We start from the raw sequence: 22,811 nt of genomic DNA on the forward strand, positions 1-22,811 counted from the left end.
CTGCCGGCTGGGAACTGATCGCAGCAAATCGCAACAGATGGCGCTACGAACTCAGTGCGGGTCTAGCAAAGGGTCAGTCGAGGCGGAGGAAGCAACTAGAGGAATGAAGACAAAGAAGAGACAGCAGCCTCAGAACTCCTCTGATTTCATATGTCCAAACTGTGGCGAGACTGCCACGCCAGGATTGGACTTCAGAGCCATATGAGAAGCTGCCGTACCCAGAGTGCTACCATCATCTGAAAAGATGCCTAGCCTGCTACTTATAAAGGCTTTGAACTACTGACGCCGACCCGGTCACCGAAATTGACAGAGTGAAGTTTCCATAGTTGTTGTGAGCTATTCCATCCACCTGGTGCCACTGAATGGAGAGAAGTCCTGAAATGCGTTGCTCAAGCGCACACCCCGAGTGTCGAACCAGCACTGCTTGATCTTGAGTCGATCGCTTAACCACTGGGCTATCAGGGCGGACTACCTGTCTCATTGTTTCTATTTGCAAACGGTTGTTTCTTGTATCCCATAGGTCTATTAATTGTTGTACAAATGGTTTATATTAAATAAAAGCTCGGTAAGCTAAAGCTACAAACCCAAATGCTACAATGCAAATAGCTTCCGTGTTGCAAAATAGGATGTTACCGTTAGACTTCCTCCAACGGGTGTAGGAATATCGTAAGGTTGTTTTCTTTCTGCAATACCCCGTATTTGTCTTTAAGCAGCAACAAAGTTATTTTAGCTGATGCAGCTTAAAACTCGTTGAAGCTACTGTATAGAACTAGCTATAAATTCTTCTTGTCAATAAGGCCGTTTGTTTAGTCTTTCCTCTGCGCCTGGCACGAAATCTAAACAATTTGCCGGTAAAACATGTTTCCTGTCCTAACGGAGGCGAAGCCTTTAATTGTAGAAATTGTGTTCAGTTGGTTTTCGGTGACGGTATTGATGTAGCCTATATCTAAAAGCAATCAATTTGAGTATTTGCTTGATGGTTTTGTTTTGAGAGGCTAAAATTTAAAAAAAGTTAAATTGGAAGTTCATGGCCAATAAAAATTAGCATGCCATGTGGGATTAAAGAGTTTCAAAATAGGCTACAGTTAGCTATGGCTATTTGAAATATCAATTTGAATAGCATAGCTAACACATAAAACCCTTCAGTTCCGTTAAACGATGTACCACTCTAATCGTGCTAGCCTATATCTGTAAGACTGTAAGTACCGGTAGCCTATACACAACCACTACGTATTTTCTTAAGTCTGTAATTAAGATTGTAGTGACGCTAATATCTAATACGTGACAAGGTTTCGAAACAATAGTTTTAAAGGAAAAAATATTGCATTATTTGTTAGTTCTTTTTTAGACACAAAAACCTCCCCTCTCTTATCCCCCAACTATGCTTGCCCCATTTCGCCGAAATATGTTTGAGCAAGCAAAGCAAGTGAGAATGAGAAAATGTTACCCAAATGAAAAAAATTGTAAAATTACAAGTTTGGTCGCTGTCACAATCATTTAAGCTGTGCCTTGTCGAATAATATTCATTTTATGTTGCGTTGATTGCATGCAGTTATGGCTATTTTTTGGTATTTAAATGATACACTTGCGGTCTCTTAAAACTACTTAGCGGTCACCCAAACCAAACCTTAAAAAAAACTGTATCTGGGACATCCAAATTTTACCTTTTAATAATTACACGAAGGGATTTCTAGTCGATGCAAAATAGATTTAGTTTTTTTTAGATCAGACTAGCAAGCATTGGCTGATTTTTGAGCTACGCAATGAATAGCATTTTGTCTAGAAATGAACAAGATCTGGCAGTACTTTCAAAACTTGGCGTTGGCAAAGCTTCTGCCATAACTTCATAATCATCCAGGGTGATTGAGGTCGCAACCTCAGCTATTTCAAACAGAATTGCATTTTCTTTTTATAAGACTAAGCTGCATCAGCCGGCTGAAACGCTATGTTTCGCATAAGGTGAACAGAAAAGTTAAAATGAAAACAGATTTATTCGTACAAACAGCTGATTTCGCCATAATGAAGTTATTACGTACAATGTTAAGCACAAAAGTAATGCGCCGCTCGTGTTTTAATCCGCTGATGAGCGATGAAATAAAATTGCAGTGTAAAAGGCCCAACACAACTTGCGATTACCATCGGTGTTGCAACAGATTGGGTTGAATAAAAGAATTCCATCTCAAGCGAAACGTAGCCAACAAGGCTTGCTAAGATGATTCAAGTCCAGGCAGAAGACATTTCCACGCCAGTAAATGGATCGCAAAGAAACTTTTCACAAGTTGTTGATGCCTGATGTTTTCCAAAGATGCTTCTCCACTGAAAAAACAGTCAACTGATGAGCACACATTACAGACATACTATTGTGAAAGCTTATTGACAATTGCAATTCACATAACAAGATTTAGACGTTTTTGAAAGGTCCGCAACTCCAGAGCCGCATATCAAATGAAGTTGGTTGGAATTAGTTTTCTTTTTTTGAATTATTTTTTTAACTCTTTCGCGCCCAGCATCATTTTAAAATGATTTGCGGTTTAATGCGAAACGCCCAGCATCATTTTAAAATGATTTGAGGTTTAATGCTAAACGCCCAGCATCATTTTAAAATGATGCTGTTTGAAGCGTGATATAAAACTTTTTCTTTGTAGCAGAATATCTATAAATTTACAGGTCCCTTTTAAAATGCTTATTTTATTGATATTCTCGTATTTAAAAAAAAAAAAAAATGCTCAAATTTGACAAAGTGTGGTTACTTTTAGCCAACAGTTAAAAGAAAAGTGTGTACTAAAGAAACAAGGCATGTTTGATTTTTCCTTGATACTTTATATCATTAGAAAGTCCACTGAAGAAAAAAAATCCTTTTAGGTTCTACAGAAAAGGTGGGAGTATTTTTTTTGTAAGATCCTTCATTTTAACAAAATTTGTAACAAAAAAAAAGTTAAAAAACTACACATTTTGAAAATACTGCATCTTCAAATGTGTTGTATTAGGAAAGTAGGTTCTTACATTTATAGTCAGAACTTGAAATTATCTTTACAATGAGATATTCCATGTCAAAATACGCAATCGGTATCACGCGTGTCAACTCGTTAAAGTTAGAGAAAAAATAGTAAAAATGCCTGGGTTTTGCGGTCAAACCGTGCAAAATCGCTGGGCGCGAAAGAGTTCATTCAACAGAAAATTCGAAAAGTATGAAAAGCTTGCTTACAATTAACAAATAAGCTTTCACAATCTAAACACTTTAATCAGAGACTTAATAAACTATAAATGCAACTAAAAGTCTCATTCCGTGCATGGGTTGCGAACTGGCCTAGTCAAATCGCTCAAAAATTAATTCTTTTTCACAAACTGTGAAAATTTGTGGAGAAAATATCAATGCTGCAATAATGTTGAGACAAAGATTTACCAACCCATGCACACTTTCGCATTTAAAAACACCGTTAACACAGTCTAAAAACTGCTGAAAACTCAAAGTATTTCTGCTATAAAATTGTTTCTTTATCTTCACTTTCAGCGATTACCGCATTTGAAGACTTCACAGCCAACTCCAGCAGACCTTCCATTGCCATTTTCGTCCACATTTCTCTCGACGACAAAGGAATAACTCTCACTTAACCACTACAAACCACTATCTACTATCCAAAGCTTATTTCACTATAAACTTCGACTATACACTTTTACAGGACACTACCCAAGACAAAAATTACGTAAAGCTGCTAAGATCACAGTTAGAGTCATTGACTCATACCCAGAAGGCAAATACCAGTGTTTCCCACACTTGTTTTCGGGAAGTGGACCATTTTAATGGAGCTGGCGTTTCACCTAACAGATCAAACCACGATTGAGATTGTAACTTGAAACCGGTAAAAGCTGTCTGATGGGATGTACTAACATCACTACACACTCCAAACACGTTACTTTGCTAACCTTATTTTAACACATGACACCAACCATTATTCCATTTATAACAACGCTATTTGACAAAATAGTTCCTTTTTTATCTCAACCATTTTCACGATGCAATTTAAAGTAAGACTGCTTCACTTACGGAATGGCTTGTTTCGGAGAAATCCAATTCGGAGACAGTCATTCTCGGAGAAAACCTATTCGGTGATTTAAATTCAGCGACGGCTTCTGTTTATTTAGATAATTTATAGGGATCATTTGGGTAGGCGGTTTTCGTGTTTACCTTCCCATACCCATGCAAACGAGAAAGTTATTGTTTCAGTAAGGTAGGTGTAAATTAGCTGATATCTTGCGAGCATAAGCTGTAGCGATATCTAGCAACTTTAGTTGAGGCGTTTTTGATGAGACTTCATTTGATTAACCACTATTGGTAATCACGAAACGTCGTTTGACAACTGTTTTATTTTTTCGCTGAAACTTTAGTTGAAACTTTTTCGCTGAGACTTTATTCGATTAACTTCCATTATAAGCCAATTCCTTTGAATAAACAAATGCCGCTGTGGGAATTTATAAATCTCCGAAAAACTGTCTCCGCATTGGGCTTCTCCGAATAGTAGCAGACCGCTTCACTTACGTGCTCTTCAAGGATATATGCAACAAGCACGTACCTGTTCTCAGTATGGTTTGTAGTTGTTCTGTCCTCCTCGGCCAGCTGTTTTAGTTTTTCCGCCGGTGTTCTGTTGCCCTTGTTGCATCTGCTGTCCGCCGTAGCCTTCTAAACAATCAAAGTGATTAATGCACAAAGCATGATGTAGCGGTAGCCACCTACTGTGAAAAGTCTGGGAAAGACTGTACTAAAAAGTCGTGTAAAGTTAGATGAGCATTTTTAGATTGTTAGAGCAATTTTAGAGGTTATTTTTCCTTTCTAAATATGTATATAGCTAAATATGTAGAGTAATTGTAATTATTTCGAAAAAAACATCAACCGGTTACAAATTGTTGATAACGCTTGTAGCGGGTAGGTGCCTAGGTGGACCCTTTTCAGATTGATCTTAATTCAACAATTTCATATCAAATTACTTACCTCCACCATAACCAGGGTACCCGTAACTCCCATAACCTCCGTATCCGCCGTAACCCCCATATCCCGCCGCTGTTCCTCCAGCGTATCCTCCGTAACCGCCATAGCCACCATATCCTCCGTAACCACTATAGTCGTATCCTCCTGCTGCTGCAGGACCTCCATAGCCACCAGCAGCTCCACCACCATATCCCCATTGTTGAGGCTGGCCCCACTGCCCTGCACCCGGCTGCCCTCCAAATCCCATACCACCTAAAAACATAAACAATCCCTTTGAAAATACATTCCAGTTCAAAGCAATTTTCATGTTTCTTGAATCCAACAAAACGTTGCATCTGCAGACGTTGAATCAATGTAAAAAAAGACGAATTTTGCTGTCTGGGTAATTGGTGTTAAGAAAAGAATCAAATCTTGGAAGACAAAGCAAGAACTTCAAAATAGTATTATGCACTATGCAGTTATTAGTACTATCAGTGCAAGATGAACATATAAGAGCTTTCAAAAGTAGCTTGGAAATGCAAGGGAATTTACAATACTAATGACGACGTTCAGCGATCATGCAATGAAAGCTTGCACAAATACAGCCAAATCCGGTTGATCACACCAGCTCAAAAACGCACTAAGCCGATTCGAACATGGTCAGAATAAGTGGCAACTGAACGCAGGAACTTATGAAAGTATATTTGAAACCAGCAGAGAAAATGTTCTACAATGGTAGTCCGATTAAAAGGTTAATAACTGGGGTTGACTGCGGCAGAAATAACCCATCTTACCATCATTTTCCCGGCCTCTGCCTCGTCCGCCTTGTTTCTTAGCAGCGCCATCTTTGCATTCGCACTGTGGACAGACAAACATGGTTATGACATGCAAATATTGAAAGCAGTACCGTAGTCACTGAAAGAAAGGTAGCGCGGTTTCAACATACCTGTCGACCGTCAATCTGGTGAAATTTGGCACGGTTGATGACCTCACTGATAATACCATCCTTGACAAACGTGATGAAGCAAAAACCTCTTGCCTTGTTTGTCGTCCTGTCTATTGGCCTTTCGATGGTGTCAATCTGCAACAAAAAAACGATCAAAAAATCTCGGCAATGCCATTCCACCGTGGCCGCATTCAACCGATACTAAACATGTCAAAATATGTCACTCATTGCAAACTTTGACTTTTAGTTTCAGCCTCCAAACGCTACCCTGTGTTAACACTAGCAATGGTTTCTATACTACTTTCAATCGTTTAATACACTTTTTCAAGTAACAACTGTGTTCATTTATCATAGCAAGAACTAAAAAGAAACCGTAAAATTATCGCTTCTGAATAAATAATTATAAATCAGTTTACTGCAGTTTTGACTACGTTTTGTAAGTCCTTAGAAAGTGGTACCAATGAACCACCCTATTTTTAAGTGCTACCAATGATGAGGACTGTTCGTATGATGAACCCTGGAAAATAGAGTACCACAATAAATGGGCAACTCCTTGAACTGGGGGTCGCAACTACAAAAAATTGGAAACCACAAATAACAAATCTATAGGTTTGATCACAAAATCTTGCATTCACATTTTAATACTTCAAAAAGAGCTTTGTGGCGGTCAAATCAATAAAAAACCAAAAGTGATAAATTAATAAACAAAGCCTTACTTCACCAAATTGCTTGAAGTATGTTTTTATACAATCTTCAGTTGTGTCAGGATTTAGGCCTCCAACAAATAATTTATGGTCTTTTCTTAAAGCCTTTGCTCGCTTTGGGTCAATGGTTCTACCATCAAGTGTGTGAGGCATTTTAGCAAGTACCTTTAAAAAATACATAAAATAAGCTTTGTCATAAGTGAATACTTTGTAAACAATAGTCATTCTTTAAACAATCGTAACTGGCACCTAATTAGAAGTAAACTAAAATCTAAAAACAAAAATTTCATAAAATTTTGTATAAACAAAACCTTTGCTCCATAAAATCAACCTGACACTTCAGTGTTTAAATTGATAAAGTTCAGAAACATTAACTCCACACCACTTAGCATTACCTCATTGACACTTGCAACATCGCTGAAAAGAACAAAACCAAATCCTCTGGAGCGCTTGGTTTCATTATCTCGTTTAATTACACAATCTCGTACTGTTCCAAATTTTTCAAAATAGTTTCTTAGTTTTTCTGGAAACAAAAAGCAAAATTAACTGCGATCTTGGAGAGTTGAAAATAATAAGCTTTTTTGCTATTTTAAACTCAGACAGCAAAATCAACCGTTTTCACGTTTACATCAATGTAAATAAAGCGTATAAACGCGAGTGGAGAAAAAAGTTTGAAATGCAAACTGGGTGGATAAATATTGGCTTGTGGAAGTCTGCGACCAAACATGGCCTACCGGCGCGGTAGTTTCGGGGGTCATTTAACGACTTCTCGCCGTTCTCGGCAGTCATGGTCGCCGAGAGCTTAGAGGCTTGCCTTCAAAGGTAAGCGCTAACCGGTCAACATTTTTTAAAAACTGGAGAAGTGCCACGTTGAAAAAAGATCAAAACCATTGAATTCAAACAAAACTAGGCCTGCAAAATGTGCGATTAAGACTCCCCATGACATTTTTAATGCAAAGATAACTTGTATTGTGTAAGAATTACAACGAGAAATAATAAAAGGATGTTCAATGGTTTTGGTCGCTAATATAAATACTTCCGCTATGACGTTCTTAACATTAGCTTTTTCCATGTTTATGCTGATAAGTAAACGTTACAAGACACAGTAATATGCAAGTTACTGGAGAAGAATGAACAATTGAACATTGCTGTCAGTGATAGAAATTTTCTACATTATTGTCTCGTGTTTTTATTTTGTTGTATTGTTTTTTTGTGTGATTAAAAACGACGCATTAATGCCATCTATTAATACCAAGCCAATCTGACATCCTCGTTTATGTGGCTGCTAAGGTTTCAGATCGACTGCAACGATCACAGAATTTTAGACTATGATGAGTATTATACAGAACACTATACAGGCCTCGAAATTCACGGCAGACACGTCCGCCATCACAGCATGTGATGTCCGCGGGAAGTACTATCTAGAACGGTCCTATTTGTCAGCCGAGAGAGAACACAGAAGCTAGCGATACAAATCTTCATTGCATAGCACGAACATTGTTGCGAGAATATCATTTTCCGCGCATCTAGAAAATGTGAATACTTTATCCCTTAGCTTCCATTCAAGCATGAAAACTTTCGATTTTTACGTTGCTTCAACGATTGATGAAATTGAATCAGCTCAACAAAGGTGAATTCTTCGCTAAGAATCGATGGGAGCACAACTGAGTTCAAGTCTTAGTTCTTACGTCACAATGTCTGGCTTTGATCTCCGAGTACTATTGATAAATCAAAGGTTGGTTACAAAATTAGATTATACGAGTAGGCCATTACAGCAAGATACAGCAAAATTTGTTAAGTTTTGATATTACAGTATTAAGCAAGAAAAGGCCCGGGGAAAATTCACTTTTGCTCACATGACACGCAAAAAGTGAAACTTTGCACAGCAGAAAATAGTAGCGTTAGTGTAGAAGTTTTCCAACTCGTGCCCAGAGCATGGTGATGCAAGAAGCCACACGACCTCGCTCAATGGAAGTTAATCAGTTATGCGGCGTATTAAGCAGCTACACGGCGCTTTGACTCTTCAAGCGCACGTCGTTGGTCTGATGACAGCCTTTCAGAGTAACTTCGCTGAAATTTAAAAAACCTTCTAAACCGTAGCTATAGTTCTCAAATGACGAAGAATTATCAAGATAAAGTAATTAAGCATGATGATCGACACAAAAACTGGTGTGTCCGCCGTGAGATTTAATTTGTCCGCCGAGATAGCTGCTCAGACCGGACACGTTTGTCCGCCGTCAACAAAAACGAATTTCGAGGCCTGCTATATACAGATACCGTACACAACTTTATACCACAGTCCTTAGGCCTCAAGGCATGAATGATGCAAGCCCAGAACGAAATGGCCGGTTTGGGAGAGGCCGATTCAGAAAGTCTTTTTGGGAGAAAACCGATTTCTTAAATTCAGTGACGGCTTCTGTTTATTTAGAGAATTTGTACGAATCATTTGGGTAAGCGGATTTTGTGTTTACCTTAGCATACCCATGCAAACAAGAAACTTTTTGTTTCAGTGAAGTAGATGTAAATTAGCGGATATCTTGCGAGTATAGGCTACAGAGTATATCTAGCAAGTTTAGTTGACATGTCCAAATCCTTTTATAGCCTTTTCAACCTATCAATGTACAAAACATCCACCAGTTGAAGTTTCAGTATAAGCGCTTTACATTATGATACTCTTTAACACTCTCATTGCTCCTACAAATAAAGCAAGGTATTTCCTACTTAACAAAACATGCACCATACCTTCATCCGTTTCCCATGATAAACCTCCAACAAACATTTTTCTGAAATGCACAAAACAACATGTTAAACTTTTTTCACCTCCCCTATATTTCCATGGATTGCTTGGAATAGGCTAGTATTTATCATCATGTTCTTTGTGTTGAGGGTTGGAGGCACCAATGCTCCTCATAAACAAGATTTTTTCACAACATCTTTATCATTACATTGTGTTTATTGTCCAACTGATTCTTATCCTGCCTTTGTTTTCGTATTAAGGGAACAACCCAAATGAAAAAAAAAAATTTTGAAAAAAATTATATTTTGGATTGAAAAGATAATGAATTTCATCAGGATTCTGAATATATGGAAGTTTCTCCACAATTCCAATTCTTTCCCTGTTAAATTTTAGAACTAGTGGAGCTACCAAGCGACCCAAAAGTCTAAATCATACCAGAACGATGATATGATATGCTGAAAATATACTAATAGTAGCAACAGAAAAGCCCTTTCTGGTTTTATATATTTGTGGTATTTGTAGCTGTTGTTTTGGTCATGCCTTCCAGCATGCAGATTAGACCGCCGAGAAGGAGCTCTTGGTAGGCCATGATGGCTGCCGGATAAAATAACGAGTTTTAAGGCTTGAATATTGGTGCAGAAGATTTCCGGCTCGTGCCCAGAGCATTGTAACGCAAGAAGCCACACGACCTCGTTCGATGGAAGTTAATCAGTTATGTGATGTAACTGATGTATTGGGCAGCTACAGGGCGCTTTGGCTCTTCAAGTCTTCAATGGTCTAGTCTGATGAAAGCCTTTTAGAGTGACTGTGCTGAAATTTTAAAAAGCCTTCTAAACTGTAGCTATAGTTCTCAAAGAAAAGTGATTAAGTATGACGATAAACGTTAAATCTGGTGTGTCCGCTGTGAGACTCAATTTGTCCGCCGGGATAGCTGCTCAGACTGAACATGTTTGTCCGCTGTCAAGATAATCGAATTTCAACCTATTTCGACCCCTGAAAAGATCAAGAGAAACTTTGAAATACTTCAGCTCTGTTGTATTTTTTTTGGCAGTGGCTATTTGACCAGCTCCGGTCTTTGAATCTGAAACACCATTGACCAGTCACGACGTCACCTTACACTCATACATGCACTTTTTTCTTTTTCTCTTTCAAAGCAAAAGACGAGAAGAGAACAAAAAAGTCCCTATATAAGTTCTAAATTCGACAATCATATTCAACTCGAGGATGTGACCGTTAGGGTGGCTCTTATTTGGCAAAAAATGAAAAAAATTTGAATTTTGTGTGGGACACCCTTTTGAAAGGTGAGGTTGTCAGAAAAAATAACTCCTGCAAAAAATTTTTGAATTTGATTTAGAGGTGTCCCAGGCCCTCTCCCCTTAAAGTTTTGCGCCCTCCTCCAAAATACCAAATCTGCAAATCTCAAAAACTGCTTGAGCTAGAGATACGGTTTTTGTGGCAAAAGATGCAGAAAGCATGATTTCCTATCTGCTTTCTAAACAGTGAGTGCGTCTATCTTGAGTGGAAAAGCAGTTATTTAGAAAAAACCTGTTTTCGGTATTCTAGCACAAAACAGTGCTAGACAAGTATTGTGGCCCAAGCTATTCAATAAACAAAGTTCATAAACTAACCTGTAAAACTGGTAAAGCAATGAACGAAATAAGTATTCCTAAACTTTTATGCATTCATGCATAGCTAAATGCCCGTTTTTTATCATATTCCTTGGAGAAACTCTTGAGCGTGGAATCCGCTTTCAAGCTTCAGGTGCTATGCATCGCACTTGTTGGATGGCGAAGGCGATTTATGCAAAAAGCTTGGTCTGCATTTATGGTATCTGTCTGAAGAGATGGTTGGACTAGCCTTGTTTGACTCTCGATTGTCTGTGGAAAGTAAAAAGCTAATGGTGGCAACCATGTTAGATGAAACAGGAGAACGTCCACCAAGGAGACCAAGCATCAAAGTAGATGCGTTTCTTAGCAATAAGGGTCTAGAACGGGTCTGCTACTATTCGGTGAGTCCAATTCGGTGAGTTCCTAACCTCTAACCCTAACCCCTAACCCTAAAACGGCAATGATAATTAGACTACGGTACCCGATAATTAAAAAAAAATTGAAAAAATCCCACGTTAAGGGATCGGACTCACCGAATCGGACTCACCGAAATGGGCCATTCCGTCTAGAACAGTATTGTACCTCTAATTCAAAATGGCTTCCTCAGCTGTTGGGTGAAGATGAAGCAATAATTATACTTTCAAAGTATTCTGCTCAATGCTCATTGGACTGAAGATGGTGCATTAATTCAAGCTTTACACATGGCGAAGGGACTTTCAGTAGTGAATGACAGAGCAGAGAGAGGAGTTGCTCTAAGTGTAACCAGGATTTTAACAAAATCTTAACTGAAGATGAGTACCAACTTCAGTTTCTTTTGCAAGTTGTTACTGAACACAAGAAACTGTTTCCAAATTCCAACAAGAACAATATTGTCGATTCTTCTCCGTTTAAACCTTCTTTGTTACTCCAGGGGTCAAGGGCTCTGTCTTTTACCACTCTGGGGCAGTGGCGATGCGGTTTAGATGCTTGAGCAGATGTCGAGCAGCAATCCTTTGATTCGTCCATTGATTCGTCATCCAGTTCAAGCAGACCACGCACACCATTTGGCGCAGTTACAGATGGTGTGGTCTGTGGTTTGTGCCTCTTTGCCACACTCACAGATTGCGGATGGAGCCATCCCCCATTTGTGCATGTTGGAGCGGAATATTCTGACTCTAGTAGGCTAGCCCGGTATGCAGGCGGTTGAGCCGCACCCAGGCCTTCCTTGGCAAAATATGCCTTCCGGTTGGATGGGGGCTGGTGTTGGAGATACAACTTTAGAGTCTTGAGGAGTTCTTCTTCCACTCTGAGCTCCATTTGTTGTCCTCCCAGGTAGCCGCGCTGATGGATTGGTCTTCAGCGGTTTTCATCAGGAGTTGTGTGTCACATACAAATGGGTGTCTCGATTTCAGTTGCCGAGGATGCTCGATTGCTCGCTTACAGACTCGTAGAGACTTGAGTGGAGCAAGTGGTTGGGGTTCGTAGTGCGGCGAGAAAGAGACAGGATGGCTTCTTCGCGACGAAACTCAGCTGGTTGGTTGCCTGCAAGGACAGGGAAAGTGTCCGATGGTGTAGGTCGCAGACATCCTGTCACGATACGCAACTAACGCAAGGCAATATGTACATAAAATATTGTCGATAATATTGCTTCTTCCAGTACTGACCAGAATTACATTTTGAAATGAATATCGTTACCAGTGTTCCCTCTAAAGTGCAAAAATTAAGACAAAAAAACGAAATTTTGCAGATGGTTTCGTGGTCACAAAAAAGGTTGTAAAATCAAAGTTTGGTCAAATGCGTTTATTCTAAATAACTGCTTTTCTACTCAAGTTCAGAAAGCATTCAATGTTCAGAAAGCAGATAGAAAACCATGTTTTCTGCATCTTTTAACACAAAAACTGTATCTCTAGCTCAAGTAGTTTTCGAGACACGCAGATTTGGTATTTCGAGGGAGGGCACAGAACTTTAGGGGGGGAGGGCCACCTCTAAATCAACTTCAAATTTAAAAAAAATTTGCAAGAGTTATTTTTTCTGACAACCTCACCATTTGAAAGGGTGTCCCTGAACTTGTCCCTTTGCTGAACGGAACAACACATTACATTTTTGCTCTCAACAAGTTAGAAATTGAATAGTTTTATTTAACTGAATCAGCGGCGCGTATGATGTTTCTCGGGCTGGTATCCCCAAGGGTATGAGTTAGATCAGTGATTCCCAAACTGTGTGCCGCGGCACACTAGTGTGCCGCCAGAGATTTTCAAGTGTGCCGCGAATCTTTTTGGAATTTTGGAAAAGAACTGTATAAATATTTAAAATAAGCCATACAGACAAGCATATGCGACTTAAAAGCGCTCTAACTGCTTTAATAAATGATAAATAAGCACATATGACGATGAAACCAATAATGGAATTTCCGATACAGTAGGGTAATTGCGACGTCATAAGTTGGGTTTCTAATAGACTACTGTGGTTCCCAAACTGTAAAGAATGTTTTACTATTTTAAGGGTTTTATTTATATAGATCTCAGTTTATAATCCTAAATACCAAGTTATTTATGGAAAAATATTTTGATTAAGTCAGTACATCCAAACAGAAAGAGACAGCACAGCAAAAGCCTAAGCATAAATATAAAAAAGAATACGTTCAGTAGGCCTACGGGTTTATTGCTTCAGGACCCGAAGAAAACCAACAACCTTTCCGCATTATCTGCAATAAAGCCTTATCTAATGAGTCGCTTGTTCCCACTAAGCTTAGCAGACATTTGGAGAAAAATCTTCCAACATTGAAGGATAAACCAAAAGAATATTTTGCGAACCTGAAGTCCCAAACAACTAGGCAAAGATCATGAATAGCTACCTCAAGTTGCAGGAAAAAGGATTGATTGCAAGTTACAAAGTGGTACACTTGTTGGCGAAATGTAAAAAATCAAACACGGAAGCAGAATCAATAATTGGACCAGCATTAGCCATTATTGTCGAAGAAATGTTTGGTAGTGCTACCCCGGAAAAAGTTGGTGTTCTGTTGTTAAATAACACAATTTCACGAAGCATAGAAGAGCTATCCTCAGATTTAAAGGATCAAGTTCGCGACCGCTTTGTTGCTACAGACAAACAGCTGTCTGCACTATAGTTTTTAAAAGTTAACGAATCTACTGACAGAACTGGGAAATCTCATCTGCTGGCTTTTATTCGTTTCATAAACTATGAAACATTGGTAAATGAATGTTTGTTTTGCAAAGAAATGAAGGGCACAACCAAAGGAGAAGACATATTCAAATTGGTAGATGAAAATCTTTTGCTTTCTGAATTGTTTTTGATTGTAGAAGAAGTCTTTAATTCGCTTCCTGCTCTTAATGAATCAATTCATAAACAAGAAATCATTCCGCCAATCATGAACACATTGTCTGGACTTCAGCTTACACTGCAACAATTACTTCCCACCATTTGAAAGCAATGAATCAAGCAATCTTTCTGCAGAAGAACAGCTCATTGATTTACAAAACAACCCGTTTTTTCAAACGCTGTTTCCACAAAAAAAAACTTGGATGAGTTTTGGCTGTCAGCTTCCAAATCCTATTCCATGATCGGTGCAAAAGCAATCAAAGTTATATGCCATTTGCATCTTCATGGCTATTTGAACATGGCTTTTCTGTTTTGACTGAAATTAAAAGCTGTAAACGAGAGAGACTGCTTGGAATTGACGATGAAATGCGAGTATATTTGTCAACAATGCAACCTCGTTTCAGTCATATAAACAAGCACATCCATCCCATCATCACGTGAAAATATTTTATTTTAAAGCAACTTTTCTTCTCTTGTAAGTGTGTCGCGAGCATTTTATAATTTTTCTAGTGTGTCACAAGCTGAAAAAGTTTGGGAACCACTGAGTTAGATACTACCCTGAAGCATTTTACCAGACTTCAAACAAAAATGCCTGCTGAAAAACACTGCCTAAAAGTAAACTTGACATTGATGAAACCATTTTTTTAAAGAAGTATATATATAACTTTTTACAGCCACCAAACTAACTTGTTGTGAGCAAAAATGTAATGTGTCGTTCCGTTCAGCAAACACGATCACATCCTCTTACGACGAACGGAAAATTACCCAGAAAAATTCTCAAATTCCAACAAATTAAAAAAAACTCTAACTTTATTACTCATATTTGAAAAGACATAAAAAATTGGGCTGTAGGCTACGGTACTGAAATAAAAAATTGACCACAAAAATGCAGCAGCCTAACAATTTTTCCGTTCATTAACGTGCTGGTAGGTCTATATCGATTTTTGTAGTTACTATCTTTTTCGTCCCAGACGTGTTAATGACGAAAAATAAAATGATTTTATGAGTCACTTCTTATTAACTTAGGTAATTTATGTATCACTTGTGTACATAAATTACCGTACCTGGTTAATTCTTCATGGATTGAATTATTTTTCTTTTCTTCTTTTTAAAAACACTTAAGGCACATATAAGTGCATTGCAACTGACTAGGGTTGACATGTCTGTATTTCTATGCTGTTTTAATAATATCTACTGTATCGTTTTTTGTTATTCTTGCAAGACCTGGTGCGTTGCGTTCTGAAATGGCCCTAACCCTAATCCTTGCTTTATGTGATAACTAACACATCAAGAGTGTTCCCCTCAAGACCATCAACACTTTTGATAACCCACCAAGGTCGATCAACATAGCAACTGTCTTGTTTTGTTTATTTTTTTTTCTCATATAAATTGTTAAAAAAAAAAAATTCAAAAAAAATCTATTTTTTTTCTCTTTTTTTAAAATTTATAAAAATTTTAATAAGGTGTTGCGACCGTGCCATATTTTAAACTAATTGTCCTGCTTTGGTATCATGCACGCTATAGCCTAACGTCCGCGTTTTGTCGCTTCTACCTTTTTCTGGACCTCTGTTATGTTTGTCATATATTGTTGTTTTTCTCGTTGTGATGGTCAGAAATAAAAACAAACTGAACTGAACTTTGGGTCAAAACCAAATTTAAAAAAAAAAGAACGCTTCCGGGTAGTATCGAACTCATGCCCTCTAGAACACCAGCCCAAGAACTATCGTCCGCGCCACTGACTGAGTTGAACATGATTGTCAAATTTAGAACTTATATAGGGACTTTTTTCTTCTCTTCTCGTCTTATGCTTTGAAAACGAAAAATGTGCATGTATAGTGACGTCATGACCAGTTTTTTTTTTCGATCTTATCAGGGACGAAATTGGGGTACGAAGTGTTCAGGGGACGAAATAGGTTGCACCCGACTAAAATTACAGCTCATGCGGTATAATAATAATAATAATGTATTCTGGTCCAGTACACATGGTACTACAGAGAAAAACATTAACATACTCGCAAATAACAATTGATAAGAAAACATAAATAAATAAAAATAAGAAATTTTTGAAGAAAACAAAAATCACATATATACAGTATGTTAAAATTTTCTCACCCATCCTCATCACCAGCAGCTTTTATTAAGCTTCCGTCATCACGTCCTTCACCAGGTCGGTTATCTGAAGCACCATTATTCCTGTAGTCTTGTTGCATGATGTGATTGTTTATGTTAATGCAGACAAAAAGTAAAAATTTAATTACACGTTTCTGAAACAACATTGAACAAAACCTTTTATGAAATAATGCAAGAAAAATGTGCTAAAATAAAAATACAAGCAAACTTTTATCCGTTTGGCCCCAGCCTTGCCACAATCCTGGATTAGAAATAACTATGACCCTGCTAGCAAGTAGCACCGCACTCAGTGCTTCCACTTTTACAAAGCTGGATTACCACTTGTATTACCACATTTGTCTTCAGATTACCACATTTTTTACTGTGATTTTCTTCCCGATCTTAACCGTATTTCGACTTAATTTTACTTACATTAACACAGTGGTTATTTTTACCCACTTGTTTCCATAGTTACTATCAGGTGTTGTCAGAGTTAGGATTAAAGTTAGTAAGGGTTAAGGTAAGACTTAGGAATAAGGCTAGGGTTTTGATCTTTACCCAGAACTAAAAATGTTTCTAAAATGCAAGTTTTTGTTTTCAACAGCTTTAAACTTTTCTCAAATTACGACAGAAGGGTCCCACGAATTACCCATAAGCCCCATAAGTACCCATAAGTACCCATAAGCACCATAAGTCGCGTCGAATTACCCATAAGTCGCGTCGAATTACCCATAAGCCCCATAAGTCGCGTCGAATTACCCATAAGCCCCATAAGTAGCGTCGAATTACCCATAAGCCCCATAAGTCGCGTCGAATTACCCATAAGCCCCATAAGTCGCGTCGAATTACCCATAAGCCCCGTAAGTCGAGTCGAATTACCCATAAGCCCCGTAAGTCGCGTCGAATTACCCATAAGCCCCATAAGTCGCGTCGAATTACCCATAAGCCTGTATAGTGTAGAGTGTAGTCTATAGCCGTCTAGAAGCCTAGTAGTCGGCTGCATAGCCGAGTGGTGAGGAGCACGGGCTGGACGTTCCAAAATATAGTTCGACACCGCTCAAGAGCAGGACACTTGAAGGCATGCCTAAAGGTGGACACAAAGATTGGCTTCGTTGCCTTCCCGTCCGCTTATGTGTAATCTGCAGTTTGCTGCAGCAGATGGAGTGTTTTGTCCGATAAAACACCTTAACATTGGAAAATTTTCCCTATGAACCAGGTGACTGCAGCATAGCAATCGTTCTCGCACTCAGCTAGAGACTTAATTCTTGCTTTGAACTTGATAATAAAGAAAAAAAAGAATAATGGCAAGGGTGGGAATCAAACCCGTGTCACCAAATTCAATAACCTTTGCCTTAACCACTCAGCCACGCAAGAGCTCGTGAAATTTTCGCTTAATTTGTTTATATGGGTAATGTTTCGAGAACGCTCACAATATTATCAGTTTAGTTTGTTTTTATTTCTGACCATCACAACGAAAAAACAATACACGACAAACTTAGCACAGATCTATAAAAGGTAGAAGCGACAAAACGCGGACGTTATAACGTGCACAATACCAAAGCCTGCAGATTACATATACGCTGACATGACGCGTAAGTAATTCCACGTTGCTTATGGGTAATTCGACGCGACTTATGCGTAGGGTTGCCAGATGTTCACTATTTTAGTGAACAAATCACTATTTTAAGAAAATGTTCACTGTAAACTATTTTGCTAATAGTGATAGTGAACATGTTCACTATTTTGACAATTAATTTTTGTCTACAATTCTGTCAATATATTTTAGCCAATAGCCATGGATTAACCAGTGACTATACACTTCTGCTGCTTAGAAAGTAAAAGCACATGAGTCTGGTGCTTTGAGGAAAAACCCCTAATATGCTACCCCAGTGTAATTTCGCCAAAGCCAGGCTTGGCCAGCACGAAGTCCAACAGTGGAGTGTACACTGTACAGCCTAGGTAGCTGACAAACTGAAAGCCACTAGCCTGAGCAACTAACAGCCTAGAAGTTTGGCCATTTAACTGTTTGTTTATAGAGTGTGTAGGCCAGCTACTCAATCATGTGTGATGTGGCTAATAAGTTAAGAATTAAGATCATCGCTGGAAAAGTGGACTAACTTCTTTCAGAAAGAAACTGTACCTAAATTGTTAAAATTTGTCCAGTATACAATGTCTATCCCTGTATTTAATGCCAATGTTGAGAGAATTTTCAGTGTTATGGATAACATATGGACAGATGAGCGCAGTGGCGTAGCCAAGGGGGAGTGTTTTGGGGGTTACTACCCCCCCCCCCCCCTTTGTCACGCGTGTGACATATTGAGAATGATGCTTTCAGTCTCTATGCCTCAAAACAAAGTTTGCCTAATTTTAAACGAAACTGCATTAAAAGAACGAGTTTTGCCAATACCAAACATTTAAATATCTCAGCTGGGAATTAGCAACAAGAAAACATAGAGACATAGCTCTATTACCGAAAAATGCCCAAGAAGTAATGATCTTATCCTTTTGCTATGCCACCAGACAGCACCATTTTACAGGAATATTTATACCCACATTTTGGTTGAAAATGCTCTCAGAATGCACCAAATTCAAAGTCATTTTTCAAAATTTTCTGGGGGAGGCCCCCCAGACCCCCCGCCACTGGGTGTCGCCTTTGGCGGAGACGCCGTCGGGCCTCGCCCGCCGGCCGTCAACCCCTCCCCCTTTCACAATTCCTGGCTACGCCACTGCTTTGAGAACACTGAGGATGCGGTCACGCGCTTTCAAAATGTTCACTATTTTGAGGAAAAATATCTGGCAACCCTACTTATGGGGCATTTGGGTAATTCGACACGACTTATGGAGCTTATGGGTAATTCGACTCGCGTCGAATTACCCATAAGTCGCGTCGAATTACCCATAAGCAACGTGGAATTACTTACGCTTTCATGTCAGCGTATATGTAATTTGCAAGTCGCTGTTGCGACTTGCGATCGTGTCACTTGTTTGTTTGTTTGTTTGTCTTAAACTGATTGTCCTGCTTTGGTATCATGCACGTTATAACGTCCGCGTTTTGTCGCTTCTACCTTTTATAGACCTATGAACCAGGTGACTGCAGCATAGCAATCGTTCTCGCACTCAGCTAGAGACTTAATTCTTGCTTTGAACTTGATAATTAAAGAAAAAAAGAATAATGGCAAGGGTGGGAATCAAACCCGTGTCACCAAATTCAATAGCCTTTGCCTTAACCACTCAGCCACGCAAGAGCTCGTGAAATCTTCGCTTAATTTGGTTTATATGGGTAATGTTTCGAGAACGTTCACAATATTATCAGTTTAGTTTGTTTTTATTTCTGACCATCACAACGAAAAAGCAATATACGACAAACTTAGCAGAGGTCTATAAAAGGTAGAAGCGACAAACGCGGACGTTAAAACGTGCATGATACCAAAGCAGGACAATCAGTTTAAGTGACACGATCGCAAGTCGCAACAGCGACTTGCAGATTGCATATACGCTGACATGAAGGCGTAAGTAATTCCACGTTGCTTATGGGTAATTCGACGCGACTTATGGGTAATTCAACGCGAGTCGAATTACCCATAAGCCCCATAAGTCGCGTCGAATTACCCATAAGCCCCGTAAGTCGCGTCGAATTACCCAAATGCCCCATAAGTCGCGTCGAATTACCCATAAGCAACGTGGAATTACTTACGCCTCATGTCAGCGTATATGTAATCTGCAGGCTTTGGTATTGTGCACGTTATAACGTCCGCGTTTTGTCGCTTCTACCTTTTATAGATCTGTGCTAAGTTTGTCGTGTATTGTTTTTTCGTTGTGATGGTCAGAAATAAAAACAAACTCAACTGATAATATTGTGAGCGTTCTCGAAACATTACCCATATAAACAAATTAAGCGAAGATTTCACGAGCTCTTGCGTGGCTGAGTGGTTAAGGCAAAGGCTATTGAATTTGATTCCCACCCTTGCCATTATTCTTTTTTTTCTTTAATTATCAAGTTTAAAGCAAGAATTAAGTCTTTGGCTGAGTGCGAGAACGATTGCTATGCTGCAGTCACCTGGTTCATAGGGAAAATTGTCCAATGTTAAGGTGTTTTATCGGACAAAACACTCCATCTGCTGCAGCAAACTGCAGATTACACATAAGCGGACGGGAAGGCAACGAAGCCAATCTTTGTGTCCACCTTTAGGCATGCCTTCAAGTGTCCTGCTCTTGAGCGGTGTAGAACTATATTTTGGAACGCCCAGCCAGTGCTCCTCACCACTCGGCTATGCAACCGACTACTAGGCTTCTAGACGGCTATAGACTACACTCTACACTATACAGGCTTATGGGTAATTCGACGTTACTTCTAGGTAATTCAATGCTACTTATGGTGCCTATGGGTAATTCGACGCGACTTATGGGGCTTATGGGTAATTCGACGCGACTTACGGGGCATTTGGGTAATTCGACGCGACTTATGGGGCTTATGGGTAATTCGACGCGACTTATGGGGCGTATGGGTAATTCGACGCGACTTATGGGTACTTATGGGTAATTCGACGCGACTTATGGGGCTTATGGTGCTTATGGGTACTTATGGGTAATTCGTGGGACCGCGACAGAATTCCTTATCCGGCAACGCTATTATTTGGTTATATTTACACTATATAGTGTAAAATAAGGCCTAAAACACCTACTCAGTTTATTAACAGAACGTCCGAAATAAGAAAGCAAAGTACCAGTAGCTAAGCCAGGAATTTTGAAAGGGGGGGATTTGACGGCCGCCGGGCTTCGCCCGCCCAGCGGCAGGGGAGCCTCCCCAGAAAATTTTGAAAAATTACTTTAAATTTGGTGCATTCTGAGAGCATTTTCAACAAAAATGTGGGTATAAATATTCCTGTAAAATGGTGCTGTCTGGTGGCATAGCAAAAGAATAAGATCATGTTTTCTCGGGCATTTTTCGGTAATAAAGCTACGTCTCTATGTTCTCTTGTTATTAATTACTGGCTGAGATATTTGAATGTTTAGTATTCGAAAAACTCGCTCTTTTAATGCGGTTTCGTTTAAAATTAGACAAACTTTGTTTTAGAGACATAGAGACTGAAAGCATCATTCTCAATATCGTGACGTCACACGTGTGCCAAAGGGGGGTTGTAACCCCCCCCCCCCCTGGCTACGCCACTGCAAAGTACTGTACTTGACACCGCAGCTAGAGTCTGAATAACATATTGACTATGAATATGATCACATGGTCACCCTACCTTCAAAGTCAAAAGTCAGGACGCATTCCAAAATCAAACCGAAAACAGCGTAACATGCTATTATAAGTAGTTTTTTGCATATCTGTTCGATTTTGGAAGACAACAGTTTTAATGCTCTTATTTATTGATAGTATTTTATGTCAAATTTTCAAAATTTATAATTTCCACATTTTGGCAACATTTCCACACAAAATTTCCATATTACTACATTTTTACCACAAATTTTTCATTACCACATTTTTACCACAAGCATGATGAAAATTCCACAATTGTGGTAATTACCACAAAAGTGGAAGCGCTGACCGCACTCTCCGCACTACCTCAAAATACCAGATTCTGAAAAATAGAAAAATAGAAATCGAAAAAAAGAGAATTGTGGGTAATTCTCAATCTGTCACGTGACAATATTTCTTTTGAATAATAGCTGTTTTTGGAAAGGTAGATTCATTTTGAAAGGTTGATTTTGATTTGATTGAATCTTTATCCTTGGACTGGGAAAGCTTCATGCAGAGCTTAATCCTGGCAGTTTCGCATACTTGTAGAGGCTTGGAATCACTGACGAAAGCCCGGTCACCGAGATTGACAGAGTGAACTTCCGATTGTTGAAGTCTTGTTGTCGGGGAATTATTCAATCTATAAGATGCCGCTGAATGGAGAGCAGTCCTTAACGTGCGTTTAATTGCTCAAGCGCACACTCCGAGAGTCGAGCCAGAGCCGCTTGATGTTAAAGCTTCTTAGTTCCAATAGTTACGCGCTAACCAACTGAGCTATCGTGGCAAGTATATGGTTTAAGTTATTTGTCAGAAACAAGAGCATTACAGTGACGTACGCGCATACAAAAAATATTCAATTCAATTCAATTCAATTTTTTTTTTTTTTTCTTTGTCAGAATACAAAAAATATTGACGCCGTCAGCGTAAACGCAAACGCTCAAAAAAACATACGCCGTATGCGTCAACGTAACTTGTAAAAAAAGTTGGCGGCGTCAGCGCATACACTAGCGTAAACTCATTTTGTTTGCTAGGTGCCAAACATTCACACGGTATAAACCACTCGAAACAAACAAGTTTTATTTTGAATTTCCACGAAGAAACACAAGCATCTGAAAGTGTTCATCTGACATTTTGCTGTGTTTTGGTTCCAATATGTCTTTGCCCATTGAAAACATTCTTTCAACTGCA

At 39.0% G+C, this 22,811-nt stretch overlaps 1 protein-coding gene across 3 annotated transcripts; it reads right to left on the reverse strand.

Moving 5' to 3' along the window:
- Window positions 1-1,972: 1,972 nt before the first annotated feature.
- LOC145787689 (heterogeneous nuclear ribonucleoprotein A/B-like) lies at window positions 1,973-21,918 on the reverse strand. 3 transcript variants are annotated; one of them, XR_014291430.1, is made up of 11 exons: window positions 21,631-21,917; window positions 16,388-16,539; window positions 9,356-9,396; window positions 7,009-7,136; window positions 6,626-6,778; window positions 5,910-6,044; window positions 5,758-5,821; window positions 4,988-5,236; window positions 4,572-4,678; window positions 3,519-3,819; window positions 1,973-2,316 (listed from the first exon to the last, which is right to left on the reverse strand). XR_014291430.1 is itself a non-coding variant. In XM_082599488.1 (10 exons), exons 2-9 carry the CDS (start codon window positions 16,483-16,485, stop codon window positions 4,578-4,580), a joined length of 966 nt encoding a protein of 321 aa, XP_082455614.1. In that variant the 5' UTR covers window positions 16,486-16,539; window positions 21,631-21,918; the 3' UTR covers window positions 1,973-2,316; window positions 4,572-4,577. The 3 variants fall into 3 exon arrangements, 2 of the variants coding, with proteins under 2 accessions (XP_082455614.1, XP_082455613.1); XM_082599488.1 differs by lacking the exon at window positions 3,519-3,819 and having other exon boundaries at window positions 4,572-4,675; window positions 21,631-21,918; XM_082599487.1 differs by lacking the exon at window positions 3,519-3,819 and having other exon boundaries at window positions 21,631-21,907.
- Window positions 21,919-22,811: the final 893 nt, after the last annotated feature.

This window comes from Aplidium turbinatum, chromosome 18 (genome assembly GCF_918807975.1).
Source record: "Aplidium turbinatum chromosome 18, kaAplTurb1.1, whole genome shotgun sequence".
Classification (NCBI taxonomy): domain Eukaryota; kingdom Metazoa; phylum Chordata; class Ascidiacea; order Aplousobranchia; family Polyclinidae; genus Aplidium; species Aplidium turbinatum.

Excerpts from the sequence above, each read along its gene's own strand:
- LOC145787689 (XM_082599487.1), bottom strand. The coding sequence starts at position 16,485 with ATGCAACAAGACTACAGGAATAATGGTGCTTCAGATAACCGACCTGGT. Across the intron at positions 6,045-6,625 it reads ACTTCAAGCAATTTGGTGAA|ATTGACACCATCGAAAGGCC; the intron begins GTAAGGCTTTGT and ends TTTTTGTTGCAG. Across the intron at positions 5,237-5,757 it reads CAGAGGCCGGGAAAATGATG|GTGGTATGGGATTTGGAGGG; the intron begins GTAAGATGGGTT and ends TTATGTTTTTAG.